At 43.7% G+C, this 14573-nt stretch overlaps 2 protein-coding genes across 15 annotated transcripts in view; one reads left to right on the forward strand and one right to left on the reverse strand.

Annotated features, from left to right (window-relative positions):
- The window catches only part of LIFR (LIF receptor subunit alpha), a 94610-nt gene extending 87423 nt beyond the window's left edge, over window positions 1-7187 (forward strand). For 6 of the 13 annotated variants that reach the window (XM_083465775.1, XM_083465772.1, XM_083465773.1 and 3 more), the window contains exon 20: window positions 217-7187. In XM_083465775.1, coding sequence (XP_083321901.1) covers window positions 217-855 — 639 coding nt within the window. In that variant the 3' untranslated portion in view covers window positions 856-7187. The remainder of the gene's footprint in view (window positions 1-216) is intronic. The other 7 variants (XR_014517228.1, XR_014517229.1, XR_014517234.1 and 4 more) reach the window with 5 other exon arrangements.
- Window positions 7188-8887: 1700 nt separating this feature from the next.
- The window catches only part of EGFLAM (EGF like, fibronectin type III and laminin G domains), a 103840-nt gene continuing 98154 nt past the window's right edge, over window positions 8888-14573 (reverse strand). For both annotated transcript variants that reach the window (XM_083465794.1, XM_083465795.1), the window contains 3 exons: window positions 12377-12460; window positions 10540-10643; window positions 8888-9887 (listed from right to left, as the gene is read on the reverse strand). In XM_083465794.1, the coding sequence (XP_083321920.1) occupies window positions 9733-9887; window positions 10540-10643; window positions 12377-12460 (343 nt within the window). In that variant the 3' untranslated portion in view covers window positions 8888-9732. The remainder of the gene's footprint in view (window positions 9888-10539; window positions 10644-12376; window positions 12461-14573) is intronic.

Genomic DNA, 14573 nt, shown 5'->3' on the forward strand with positions numbered 1-14573 from the left:
TGTCTGATCCAGCAAGCTCTGCTTATGTTCTTAATGCTGATGGCTATGAATTAGAAATATTCATAGGAACAATCTGTATATGAACAGGTTATTTGAATAACAAAATAGAGAGTTTTCAAAATTAGGTTCTGTGATTTCCCTCCCTAACCCAGAAGAATCCAGTTCCTTTAAACTTGCAAATGCTAAACGTTCTTTGCTTTGTTTTCCAATTTATAGGGAAACTCCAATTCCAAAACCCTGGAGATGAATCCCTGCACCCCCAACAACATTGAAGTGGTTGAAACACAGTCCCCTTGCCTGAAGATTGAAGATACAGCCATTACATCACCCGTAGCAGATGAGCTTCCGGAAGATGGCGCTGACTCTGACACGGAGAGCCACATTGTCGTCTCCTACTGCCCGCCAATCATCGAGGAGGAGATCTCTAACCCACCAATCGATGAATCGACGGGGTCTTCCCAAGTTGTCTACATTGACATCCAGACTATGTACCCAGCTCCAGTGAAGCTGAAGGAAGAACCAGAAGTTGACTGTGTGGCGGCAGCAGGCTATAAGCCTCAAATGCAGCTGCCGGTGAATAGCTTGATAAAAATGGAGGACTCGTCGTCCGTCGAAGAGGACTTGGACAAGGCTGCAGGCTACAGACCTCAAGTGAATACTTCCTCCTGGAATACAGACTGCCCAGATTCTCCTGCATCTACTGGGAGCAACAATGAAAACACCTCCTTTGGGAGCCCTTGCTCCATTAATTCTCGGCAGTTTTTGATCCCACCCAAAGAGGACGAAGACTCTCCCAAAGCCACCAACACAGGCTGGTCCTTTGCTAACTTCTTTCACAACAAACCAAATGCTTAGCAGCCTTGAGGTGGTAACAAGTTGCTCTGGAAAGCAGAAATTGCTACAGAAATTGCTTATCAGCCTTGGAGACACTATACTGGAGGGTTTATAATGTCATTCGCTGAAATTGAACGCTGGCCTTGTTTTAAGTTAACAGTGGAAGTGGCAATATTTGTTTCGGGCGACAGAGATGCTAATTTATTGTGCCCCGATGGGGGAACAGGTGCTCTGAGGTAACCCTTCATGAAACCAAAGAGTGGCGGGAGGTCTGTATCTGTTGGGGGAGGGGCAGTCCCCTCCTCAAATCTGCCTTGTCAACAGAGCATGGCGCTCTCCTTTTGCGACTGTTTTTTTTCCTGGTTTTCCATTTTGAATAGCAGGGAGAAATTATTACAGAGATCATGCACTTGGATCGTTAGGCTTTTAAAGGCATTGACGAACGTCAGGTATGTGCAGGATCAGGGCCTTGCTGCTTCGTCAAAGGTATATATTTTTTCTTTTTTTAATCCGTTTTTCTATGATTCTGAGCAGCCAAACACTACAGTACCCAAACACTACCATCTTGCAGTTGCTGGCAGTTTGAAGGCTCCATTCCTCAACCTGCTCTGTAGAAGCACATTACTGCTTCAGGCACAGCATTCCCTTTGACTTCTATGGGACTTAAACCGGTTTGTGTGGAAGAGCTCCATCTTCAAACAGCTGATCAGCCATGGCTACAGCTGATCTGTGGGGTGGGTGAGTTTGACAAGCCGGGACGCGAGTTCCTGTACCTACTGTATAAACCAATTTGCAATAGATGACTCAGGGGTGCAAAAACAAAAGTGTAACACTGATTTTAAAATCTCAGTCAGGAATAGATAAATGTGTGAAGCTTCCAGCTTTTTAAGCAATGTTTTTAAAATATAAAATCATCTTGACCTCAAGTAATCACGCTAGGCAGGAATCCACCTCCCTGACATGCTATTTTTTCTTTTCTGTGGGGGCACTTTCTTGGTTTCTTTGTTGAAGTGCAGGGTGAAGGCACCATTTTTGCAGAGGCAGATTTACCATCCTGGGTCTTTAGTCTTTAGCTTTAGTCTTCCAAAGCTCTTTCCATGCTTGAGCACCAAAACCATAATCAGGGCAAACTCGAGAACGGTTTTCCATCCATCATATCTGTGGGAAATTGTTACTCATGGGGGAGTGGCCACCTGTGAATACATTTGCATGTGTAGTGCAATGAATCCATTTCCATGCAATACATTCCATGCATGAATAAAAAAAAATTCATGCATGGTTATGTTTCCATGCAAATGGAGTTTCCCTCTCCTGAATTTATTTGCAAACATTTGCCCAGAAAACAAGTGGTGAGGATGTCTCGTTTTGTATACATATACTCTGGAATTTGCACATTGAAGCTCTTCTTTCAAACCACAACATATTTCCCCCCTGGGTTGCAGCCTTAAAGCAAAGCTAAATCAGATCCTTGCATTTACAGTATATTTCTTGCTCATGCAAGTCTATAATTACACACTACTTATGGAAGTGGCATTTACATACACATAGAATATATATATGTTTGTGGTATATAAACTTATTTCAGATGTCCTCATTGGCAACTGCCTGTTGAACATTTTGTATGTAGCAAATTCTTTAGAAATCGAGTCAAGGGACCAATGTAATAGGCCTGCTCTGAGCTACTGAAGCCTACATGTTAGCTCGACTGATGGGGATTTTTCATGGAATGGTCCTGAGTTTTCCAGCTGCTTTGAAATAATTTGAAATAATTCAGGTCTATTATATTTCGAATGTCCATTTTAAGTGCAAAATTTGGTGGAGGGGCTTTATAGGTTTGGTTCACTGTTGTGAGAAGGAAGTCACACTTGTAGAGTGCCTTTTCAATATGGAGGAGTCTTCCTTTATTACTTTTGGTAACTGGGACCTCTCCCCGCCCCCGACACATACACACAAAAACACAAGGGTGTTTCTACTATTAATCACTATCCCTTTTTTTTCACGTGGCAATAGTGCTCGTCCCTCAGGTGCTAAACACAGTAGTCTTGTTCGCCCTATTTTCAAGGACTGTAAATAGGCTGTAACGTTGGCTAGTCGTGACACCAAACATTCCTTAAAATCTAGACGGGGGGGTGTGTGGCGCTGATGGGTTTTTTTAAATTAGCAGAGTGCCTTTTATTTTCTTAAGCTGCTTTTTCAAGGCTTTCCCCTCAGGAATTAGATTTGGTTTCTTCTGATCCCTGGCATGTGGTAAAACAATATGTCTTGTATGAGGTTGTTTGTATCATCCTGCAAAGTGTTACAAGAGAATTTTGACCACACATTTGCTGCATTTCTGTGGTAAAACATGTGGTGCAATGGCAGCCTGTTATCCACCAGTGTGAGATTACCACGTGGATTTGTTTTGGTCCGTTAAGCGGATAGGAGTGACTTCTTTCCAGCTGAATATCATGGTAGTATTCCCCCTCCAACATCCTGTCCCACCCTCAATTTTGTAATTGCCTCATATCAAGAAGTAGTCCATTGCAGCATATCAGAGATCTTGAAATGCAGAAACACATCAGAAAAATGCCCTGAAACATGTAGTAACTGCAAAACCACAAACTGAACTAAAACTTTTTGGAACAACATATTGTTGGGTAAATAATGCATGTGGTGTTTTCTTTCTTTTTTTTAAATCGGCGTCCCTGAATTTTGCACTGAGCTTTCATCTGCAAAGCTACCCTGTTTTCCCATTCTGCTGCTTCTCCAGTACCATTTTGGTTTCCCCTCACGATGCCATTCTAGTCTATTAGGGTTTAGATAGCAAGCTGGCATGGTGAGATGCTACATATAGGCTAGCCTATCAGGGTTTGGACACTACATAGCCGATTGGATGTGCTTATTATGTGGCGTTGCCACTAGGGCAAACAAGCACCATTGCCCTTGCTCACTCGCATCCTTTTCCCATGCTGCACCCTGATAGTCTTTCAACTAGATGTGACACGTCATGTGAATGCCATTAATGTGCATGAAGTTTGTTATGTAACAAGCAGCCCTGGGGGAAACCTGAGCTGTCTAAGAATAAGCAGTTGGGAAAGGGAAGTATAACGCTTCCTCTCCCTGCCACAATCCCCACAAGGCCCCCTACGTCCTGTGGTGCTATAATAGGCATCTGTAGGTTAGGAAGTCTGCTTCTGTGTTTCGTGTGAAGGCTGAGGCCTTAATCATCTTGTGCTTTCTGCCCTAAAAATTGAAAGATTAGCTTGAGTGGTTTTCGAGTGTCTGGAGTATGTTTCATACAGGTTCAACTAAAATGTTTAAACCATATTTTCTAGAGCAGTTCTGGGAAGTATTTTTGAGGCGGAAGTATGGCACCTATTTCAGAAGGTGGGGAAAATTAAAGCGTCTGAGCACCCTTTTCATTTTAACATTTTAAACCTTTTTGTCCTGTTTAGTATATAATGTTCATTTTTTTTCCGGAGGGTTCCTTCCTTTTGCTTTTAATTTGAGCCATATGTTTTTAATACTTTTTTTGTCATTTTGTTTTTAAGAGCAGAATTTTTGAAGGGCATCATGGCATTTAAGTCATCTTTGTTGTTTTGTGCTGACTGAATGGGAGGAAAGGGACTGTGAATCCTGTGTGTGTGTGTGTGTGTGTGTGTGTGTGTGTGTGTGTGTGAGAGAGAGAGAGAGAGAGAGAGAGAGAGAGAGATGGCACTTTTGAAGTGTTGTAGGATGTACATTTTTTTTAGAACTTTTGCATACAATATACCTCATAAACAAGATTTTTTGCCGGCTTTCTCAACCTGTTGCTTTCCAGCTGCTTTGCACCACAACAACTACCATCAGCCTTAGTGATTGATGGGAGTTGTATGCAAGGCCTTCAGGAGGGCACCAGGTTGAGGAACCCTGATTTAGCAGATAAGAGTAAGCTATAATGCTGAAAACATAGTAGTGGTTTCTTTTCACCCTCTGAATCACCCTCTGAATTTATGTGAAGATCTTGGAATAATTTTGTTGTGTGGCAATTCAATCCAGTGGTGACTATGCAAGAGGAGTGGGCAGGTGGATTCTTCCCTAAAATGCTTGCAAAGTGCGGCTGTTGTCAGGGGAAACAGCAGGGACAACACCAGTGTGTATTTATATCTCCATTTGGGTGCCCATTATTGTCTTTTAGAGTACACTGCCCAAAGCAGTTGGGAAGGGATTAGTGTTTCTGATGCCTGGTGTCAAAAAGCTGCTATCCCCTGCCTGTCAGTAGCATGGGGCACTGTGGGCGACTAGCACAAGCCATCAATTTCCATGGCAGACAACTAGGTATTTGCTGGCTAGGAGGGAGCGTCTGAAGGGAAAAGGCGCTTATGTCTTGCTGCTCTAGAATGCTTCCTGTAATCCAGCATGATTGCTGAAGTGCAAAACAAAGTATGTGAAAGCTACTGTAGAGGAACACCCAAAGATCCGCCGTGACTTGTCTCTGAAAAGCTTTTTCTCGTATGGAAGGGGAATGGGCAGGAGTTTGGGGCTGCCTGCTGTTTTGGAAAAGCCCTGCTTGAAATATTTGATTTTTCCCTAAAAGACACTGCTCGGCAGCCTCCATTTATTTCAGTAGGGCTTGTGCAATTGTACTTAAGAGCAGCAGGAATGTGCCTCTAGCGCTTCAAGCCACTAAAGGTTAATGGGCTCCTCGTGATCTAGGGGTCCGGCCCAACCCGAGCAAAATGTTGCACCCACCTGTCCTCCCTATCCCAGTGTTGTCTCAGTCCTTCCCCCCCTTTAAACCTCAAATTTAAAGGAAGGAAAGGCCTTAGGTTGTATGCACAAATTTCAGTTGTGCTGTTCACTGAGAGACCCCACACTTGCTGTTTATAGATTGTGGCTGTGGGTTAGCTGGGCTGCAAGTTAAGATGTAGGGACCTGGAAAAGAACAGTCTGAAGAGGGAGCAGTGGTGTTCAAACCACAGTTCAAAGATGAGCAGTGACAGCCCATCTTATCTGAAGATCCACTACTGATCTTACAGGTGATGTGCATATGCAGAGTTGTTTTGTTATTTTAGGGGGCACTCTTAGTTCACATGGAGCGATGCCAAACAGGTGCTGTGCACTGGATGGTCCAAGCGCGCATCCATGCATTAAAATGTGCTGCAAGATCCTCTGACAGGCTCAGCGGGATTGCTCAGCAGACCTGTTGGCGTGGAGTGTGTTTCTTAATAGGTAGGATGCTTGCAAACCACTGACTTGCACCGATTTTGACAGAACCACACCACTGTGGCTGGTTTGTGAATTGTCCCCTCTGTGTATAGTAGGGGGGCGGAGAGAACTTTCCACGTGGCTGTGTGGTCTCCTTTAGGCCTTCATTGTGAATGTGAAATCTCCTGCAGTGAGATGAAGCATAGACTCGAAGGAAGTAAGGATGGGGAGTTGCGTTGGGTGGGAGCATAAATGGGGTTAGGGGAGGGACTTTGTAAGTAAAGCCGTTACTTGTATGATATATGCTGTGTTTTTATAGTTCAGTACATTATGATGGTTTTTATTAAAAGTGTACATAGCATATTAAATGGATAATGTGTAATAGATGTGAAGCTAATCTCAATACTTTTTAAAATATTAAATGAGCATTATAATATTGAACTGACTGGAAGACTGAACCATTCATTGCCTGTGTTTTAATTCCTATGCAACCAGTTTGCCCTAACTTAGCCTTGCTTCCTATCTCTGTACTTTGGATTGCTGAATTTGGTGATTTGAAGCCAAAACAGCTCAGGTATTGTTGTGTCTCTTAAGCAAACCTATGTGATGTATGCAAATGAATGTACTTATGTTGTGCATATTTAAATCTCGGGGATGTCTTTTTGAGACTACTTTCAATCTCACACAGTGCCCTTGGAATTTAGAAACATTGCGCACCAGTGAAAGGAGGGCGTGCTTACTTTGGGAAAGCTGCAAAATTTGAAGTGCATGAGTGAAAACCCAGCCATCCTGTGATAAAAGGGCATCCATTCCAGAGCCAATAAACCTCCTTGGGGTTAGGGGGACTTTGTAGTAAATGAACATCTTGAGTATTTGCGCAAAGCAAGCCTGGGAAAGGGCAATGTTTCCTCCTCTAAACATCCAAATGATAGAAACAGTACTTTAGCAGCTAAATATTTAGCTTTGGTGAAATTTCCCAAGTAGGCAACTTTAGTGGAGGATAATATTGTGGAACACAACTGGGGAGGAGGGAGTGGCAAAGTTTAAGTGATATAGTATTGATATACTGACTTTAGCATGAACATAAATGGCAATGTACTGCTTATGCCTGTAATATGCATGTATTAAGAATTTGGCAGAATACTGTCATGGAGTTAAATAAATGTGTATTTTCTTACTCTTCAGAAGTTTGTACTACTTTCCCCTTGCAAACCTGTTTTCCTTCCATTTTTTGCACATAGAATCTTCTCAATTCATGCAAGTTTGTGATAAACTATGGTCTGTTTTAGACACCATGAATTTGCGCTATGTGTATCTAAACTCTTATCCTGACATTGTTCCACTTTCTTTACTAAGGTAAAAAGGTAAAGGCCCCCTGGATGGTTAAGTCCAGTCTAAGGTGATTATGGGGCGCTCATCTCGCTTTTCGGGCCAAGGGAGTCAGCATTTGTCCACAGACTGCTTTCTGGGTCATGTGGCCAGCATGACTAAACTGCTTTTGGCACAACGGGACTTTGTGACAAGTGCCAGAACACACGGGAACGCCTTTTACTTTCCCGCCACAGAGGTACCAATTTATCTACTTGCACTGGCATGCTTTTGAATTGCTAGGTTGGCAGGAGCTGGGACAGAGCAACGGGGAGCTCACCACCATTGCATGGATTCGAACCACCAACCTGATCAGCAAGCCCAAAAGACTCAGTGGTTTAGACCACAGTGCCACCCGTGTCCTTTTTTTTTCTTGTACTATGAATTCATGACGCATTACAGGCACCTTCTGAAGTTACCCCATGAATCTTAACTTCTACCTAAGCTTACGGTGCTCAATTTTTTAAAAAATAAATGATACTCGATGGCCAAATATCATAGTAGAACAGAACTTTTAACATCTTTTCAATACTTCAAGCCAGAAAAGCTTCATTAATGTACATTTTCAGCAGTCTAAATTTACAAAAACAAAGACGATGATTGTAAAACCAGTTACATTTCACAAATATTTCCCACTAAAACTGTAGAATAAGCACAAGCAAAACATCCTTGCCCACCCCAAACGTAAGAATCTTAGCACTCCTTATTCCTTTAGGGAAAGATCTGCAGCATGCTAAACTCTGTGAGACACCTAATCCTTTTACAAAACTAGCCAATCACTGCCGCTGCCTCTGCTATATAAAAATACAGGTGCAAAATTACTGCTATAAAATGTGGTTCTTGGGTCCCGGTCCCCCCCCCCCCCCCGCCCCAATTGCATGTAATAAAAAAGTAGTTTTTTCAAAATAGTAAGGAGGATTCTCTTCGGGAAGCAACAGAACTCTGGAATATAACTTCTTTTGAGTATTTACACTGGGTAGACTGGAGCTGCAAATACCTGCAACTGATTTTGAGGCTGGAATAGGATAAAGGAATGCATAAATACAGCACTTTCAAAATATGCCACTCAGTGGTGCGGATGATACAGTTGCTGTGCCATTAAGGCTGCATAAGTTACCACAATTTCAGAACTGACCCATAGGTCATAAAGACACACTGTGTGAGCCAAGGGTATGGTCTGTAACTCATTACATCCTCTCTCCCCCTCTTTTTGCTTGTTTGTTAAGCTGGACTGATGCAGAACCATCACTGTTGGCCAGCAACACAGTCCATGTGAGCGTCAACACCAATGCTGAATACCATCCCTTCTCTGTTAGCAGATTTGTAGCAGGGCACTAGGCTTAAAGACCTAAGGGAACTCCCTGCTCTGGTGGTGCTCCCCAGGCAGAGAGAAAATGGGAGTAAAGCAATAGCCTTTCGTGTACAAAACCAGCGTATCGCATGGTTAAAGCTCTTCCTGGATTGTAACATGTCAGCAGGATATTGCATAAATGATCATTCTTTCTATGTTAAAAAAAAAAAAGTCCCTGCAGATGGAAAGCTATAATCCTTACCACGCTAGTTTTCTAGGTGCAGAGATTCTGGGGATTCAAGCAAACAAAGCCTTTCTGTTTGCAGCCTGAAGATGAGCAGTACAATTCTGATGCTGTGATCTGCTGTTTGTCTCTCCTGGGCCCGGCCTATGAATGAGACTAGAATAGTGGTTGATACAACGTGCTGTGCGACGGCATATTCAGAGGGAGGCGGATCTGTTCTTCAAAGCACAAGGAAGCAGACTATACTATTCTCCAGCCATGAATGCTAGTAGACATTCTGTGGCTGAAACGATGAAGTGGTCACAACAAGCGCTGCTACCATTTTCACCCTCTTAATTCTGCACATTCTTACTACAGGGAAGGGCCTAGGGGCACAGCAGGAACCAATATGGAGGCTTCCAATCTTTCTCTCTCTGCAAGGAAGCAGAGATCTTGTTCCCAGCCACAAAAGCCAAAAGCTCCACTTGCCAGCAAAATGGGACATGTTGCTACCCAACCTTTTGCTCACTGCATGAGGCGGCTACTGCAAAGGCAAGTGGGCTTGAAGCCAGCCCTGCTGCAGAGGATGCATGTTAATGGGCAGGGAGCGGCCGTAGACAACAGCATAGGTGCTCTGCTGCACGGGACTCTACAACTATTTGCAGTTTAAAGGGTGGCGCTCCTGCACTGACAGAGAGAGAGCATGTTATCCAAAGGAGAGTGGCAAATGGTCCCCTTCTGTGATTTTTGCTTCAGGTTGCTTCTTGCTTCCAGGCCTCGCTCAGAAGGCAAGTCCTCTGTGTGCAAGAACAGTGGTGAAAGGCTCTTCCCTCTGACTATTTCCCACCTGTTACTTCGCCCCGCAAGTGTTGATGTTCTTCCCATCAGCCGCATCTTCAACCAGTGAAATATGGTAATCCGTAGAAAGCGTGAAGTGGGAAATGCAACCCACCAAGCCCCTCATATACTGTCTGTTTGTATGCAGCGCGATCTCTTTCATTCCACCTGCCAGAGAGAGAGAGATGGAGAAACTAAGTAAGTAAGGATGTGCTTATTTAAAAAGGTTTACATGCTTCTTTTAAGGGACCTTAAAAGGTCCTCTCAGCAGCTCACGATAACCAAAGGGTAGCCCTTCTCCATCAGGCCAAAGGCCTACCTTGTCTTGCATCTCTTTCCCATGGTGGCCAACCAATCATTGTAAAGAGGCCACAGGTTGTTTTTGTTAGGTAGATAAATACAGTGGAAACTCAGTTGTTGAACATAATCCATTCCAGAAGACCGTCAGACAACAGAGGCGCGACTGTCGGTCAGCAAAATCCATTGAAAAAATGGAGAAACGAAAGCATTCACTTCTGGGTTGCCGGCATTGGAAAGCCAAAACATTTGACTTCCAAAGCGTTTGACAGCCGAGGTTGCACTGTAATTGGATTTCCCCCAGAAAGTAAAAATCCATATTATTATTATTATTTGGGGGGGGATACGGTGCAGACTGGCATGTTGATCCCAACAGTCCTGTGTGGACACTGAAAAACAACAACTGCATGTATGAGCACTACTCGTCCTACAGTAAACAACTGTCTCAAATGGCTTGTGTGCATGAACCAGCCTCTCTACAACTCTTAAGAAAGGTAGGTAACAGAATTTAGGAGGAACTTACCAACGAAGAGGTCCCCATTGATATTCAACTGTCTCATCATTCCTGGTGATTTGCCAGTTCTAGCACCATAGTCGTCCACCGTTACTTTCCCGGACTGCCCATCCCTTAAATACATGCACATTTTCACATTGTTACTATCGTAACATGGGTAAGTAGCATCATATGAGTTGTGCAGCTGCACCATGTTAATATACACTCCAAGGAAGGAATTCCATGTCACACTGTTACAAACGCTCCCATCGGTGCAAGCGTTCTTCCTCTCTTCCACCTGTGAACTCTTCATCTGGGGGTTATTCTGACCACTGGGTATGTGGGGAGGAAAGCCCTGTTGTGCTAGCAGAAGTCCTTGCATTGGGCTTCCACAAATAGGACCAGTTAGTTGAATCCAGCCCCCTAGATTTAAAGCACCTTGAAAGCACATCATTTCCCCACAATGATCCTCAGAACTATGGTTTACCCCTCACAAAGCTACTATTTCCAGTATCATTAACAAACAACAGTTCCTGGGATTATAGGGGGGGAATAATAGGCTTTCAATGTATGGTGTGTACACAGCCTAAATAGAAGTTGATCATTCCAATACCTGGTGTTCTTTAATATGGAATGGTTGGGGGGTTGGAGATTGTGGGAAGCTGGGTAAGAGTTGGGGTGTATTGAGAAATGGATGGGTAAAATGTGGATTTTCCAGCTTGGATTCTAATCTGAGCTGGAGAAACATTCATGGGCTTCATATTATTTGTTTGTTCATGTTTTTGTTGCTGCTGCTGTTAAATTTATGAATTGTCTCATGTCTCAAGGCAACTTGCAGACATGCCATAAAAATATCAAAAAGTAATTCAGTATTAAAAACAACAACTGAAGATAGCTTTCAATACAATACAAAATGGACACCTAAGGTGTCCAGCTGGAAAAGCTTGTGGAAACAAAAATGACCTCAGTTGGCTCTGGAAAGTAGAGATTGTGGGTGCCTGTTGTATCTCAACAGAGATGTTCTTCCACAGAATGGGCAGCCACACCAAAAGTATTGCTATGAGTGACAGTGCAGCAGGCTTCTGGGTGTGTGTTTTTTTTGGGGGGGGTGTTGAAGGAGAAACACTCTGGTAGAATGTAGTGACCTACTGAGTATATACAGGGGATAAGATGCTCTCTCAAGAAACCTGGCCACCCTGGCAACTTTCCGCCCAAACCCCATTTTTCTGCAAAGACTTTGGCACAGTCACTTAGTTCACATGCCCCAATCAATATGATGCCAGATTGACTTATTCATTTAGAAGGTTTAATATCCTGCCTTCTGTTTTACCAGCACTCAAGGCAATTAACAAAAAGTAGATAAAAACCCATACAATAATAAAATCGATCATTTCCAACTGTAATAAAAATGAGCAATAAACAAAAAACATTAGGAGAGTCTTCAGAGCCAGCATAGAGGAACAAAACAAAAACAATCACAGCATCAGTTTCGCAAGGAACCCGAATTGATTTGTCTCACTCCCAAATGCCTCCTGCAGCAAAAAGGTCTTGAGACAACGAGTTGCACAGTCCCCTCAAGGAGCCTGTATGTGGCAGTGACAAAGATGGTGACATGTTCTCCTGTGGCTCATTTCAGATGGTGAAACTCTAACCCACAACCCTGAGATTAAGAGTCTCGTGCTCTACCAATTGTTAAGAGTTGTATTTAGTCGTTTTCACCTTGTGTCTTCCTTGTCCCTCTCATCCCTTCTTTGTATTTACGCAACTAACATTTAGATTACCCATCCCTTAGGAAAGGAACCTGACTTCTTGCCAATGTTCCTCAAAGCTCCACATCGGAAGTTGACGATAACAACAAACAACTTACCGAACTGCCTTTACTCTATGCCACCTGCCATCGTTGAAGGAGCCATTCACTGTTATGGTAGCAATGCCGCTGCCCAGATTATAGCTGAAACCAAAGGAGAGAAGCTCATCATGTTCTGGAGAGTTCACAATCATGATTCACCTGAGTCGTTTTTATTAGTCAAGTGTAGCTGGACAAAAAGTTTGGGGTAGCCAACATGGCGGCTTCCAGATGTTGTTGTACTACAGCTCCCATCATCACTGACTCCTTTGGGAGTTGTAAAAGGGACTGACTGTTAACCCATTCTGAGAGTTGTAAAGTGACTCTCCTTGCTCTAACTGGAGATGTTGGGGATTAAACCCAGGACTATCTGCATAAAATACCTGCTCCAGAACTGAGCTGGAGCCCATCCATATATAATGGGGGATGGGGAGAGGGGGCAGACAAGGACGTCAAAGGGTAATAAAGGTAAGGGCACAGGGTTTATACTGGAAGCCAACTGCGGGGATTTAAGAAAGGGATACCGTGTGAATGTTTTGGGCAAAAGAGTTCTCGATAAAAGTGAGAAGGGCAAATTGTGATTGCCCAAATGGAAGCGAGCATCAGGCAGATTTCAAAAAAGTGTTGTGGATGGTTTGTTAAGAAGAAGCTTTTGTTGGGTAAAGGTAAAGGTAAAGGGACCCCTGACAATTAGGTCCTGTCGTGACCGACTCTGGGGTTGCGGCGCTCATCTCACTTTATTGGCTGAGGGAGCCAGCGTACAGCTTCCGGGTCATGTGGCCAGCATGACTAAGCCGCTTCTGGCAAACCAGAGCAGCACACGGAAACGCTGTTTACCTTCCCGCCGGAGCGGTACCTATTTATTCTACTTGCACTTTGATGTGCTTTCGAACTGCTGGGTTGGCAGGAGCAGGGACCGAGCAATGGGAGCTCACCCCATTGTGGGGATTCGAACCGCCAACCTTCTGATCGGTAAGTCCTAGGCTCTGTGGTTTAACCCACAGCGCCACCCAGGTCCCATTTGTTGGGTAGCCTAACACTATTTGAATTACCCTCATTTGGAATATCAACTGCTCATAATATGTCTTTGTATGTTGCCTGAGGTGTCTCCTATTGTGTGTTCTACTGCACTGTGAAAATAGCACTTTGCTGCATCATATCCATGTACAATCATACCAGGAGTGACAACTGCTTTCTCAAAATGCTCTGTGGTTACTTAATCTGAAGAAAGAAAAGTAACAAAAAGAAACAGCAGGCTCTTTGACAAACTCGTAATTTGACCCGGGGGTGGGGGTGGGGAGGAAGAAGTACATTTGAAAACTTCCCGAGGCAGTGAAGTACAGGGGCGTAATCCCCAGACGACAAACAGCTAGTTTTTTTGTCTATCATTCCCTGGGTTTACATTTCATTTCTGGCAGACGGAACATTTGCTTTTGAGAATAACAAGTCAGAAAATGCTCCACTACATTACGGAGACAGTCAGTGGTTTAAAGACAAAACCCAAAGAGCAAGGTAGATCTCGCCTCCGCTTTCCCATGGGACTAAACCAAATTGTAAATTCTTGTCCTATTAAAAGTAATCATTCTTGTTCTTGTGCTCCCGATCACAAATTATCTTCCCCTAAAATTGTACCCAGGGAGAAACAGGTCTGCTCACTTTCCTAACCTTGCGTTTCAATCGCGTCCTTGGTTTCTCTCACTGCAGTAAGTGAGCAACCAAATCTTAAATGCCCAGGTTTATTCAAATGCTGGGTGCTCTGATCTGGTGAAGATAAGCCTTCTTTAAGCAAAGTGTCCTCACAAGACACTTGCTGTCATTTGCTTCAGTATATGCAAAGGAATTTATGCACATGGAGCTCCTCTTCTCTGTTGAAGTAAATGGAGCTTTCTGATAAGTAGGAGAGCTGTAAGTGTGCTTGAGTCAGAAGTAGAGATGGGAGGACCTATCTATTTTAGAGCCAGTGTGGTGTAGTGGTTAAGAGCGGTGGACTCGTAATCTGGTGAACCGGGTTCACTTCCCTGCTCCCCCACATGCAGCTGCTGGGTGACCTTGGGCAGGTCACACTTCTCTGAAGTCTCTCAGCCCCACTCACCTCACAGAGTGTTTGTTGTGGGGAAGGAAGGGGAAAGGAGATTGTTAGCCGCTTTGAGACTCCTTCGGGTAGTGATAAAGCAGGATATCAAATCCAAACTCTTCTCCTTCTCATCGTTCTAATCTC

Source organism: Podarcis liolepis (genome assembly GCF_965112155.1).
Source record: "Podarcis liolepis genome assembly, chromosome: 11".
NCBI lineage: Eukaryota > Metazoa > Chordata > Lepidosauria > Squamata > Lacertidae > Podarcis > Podarcis liolepis.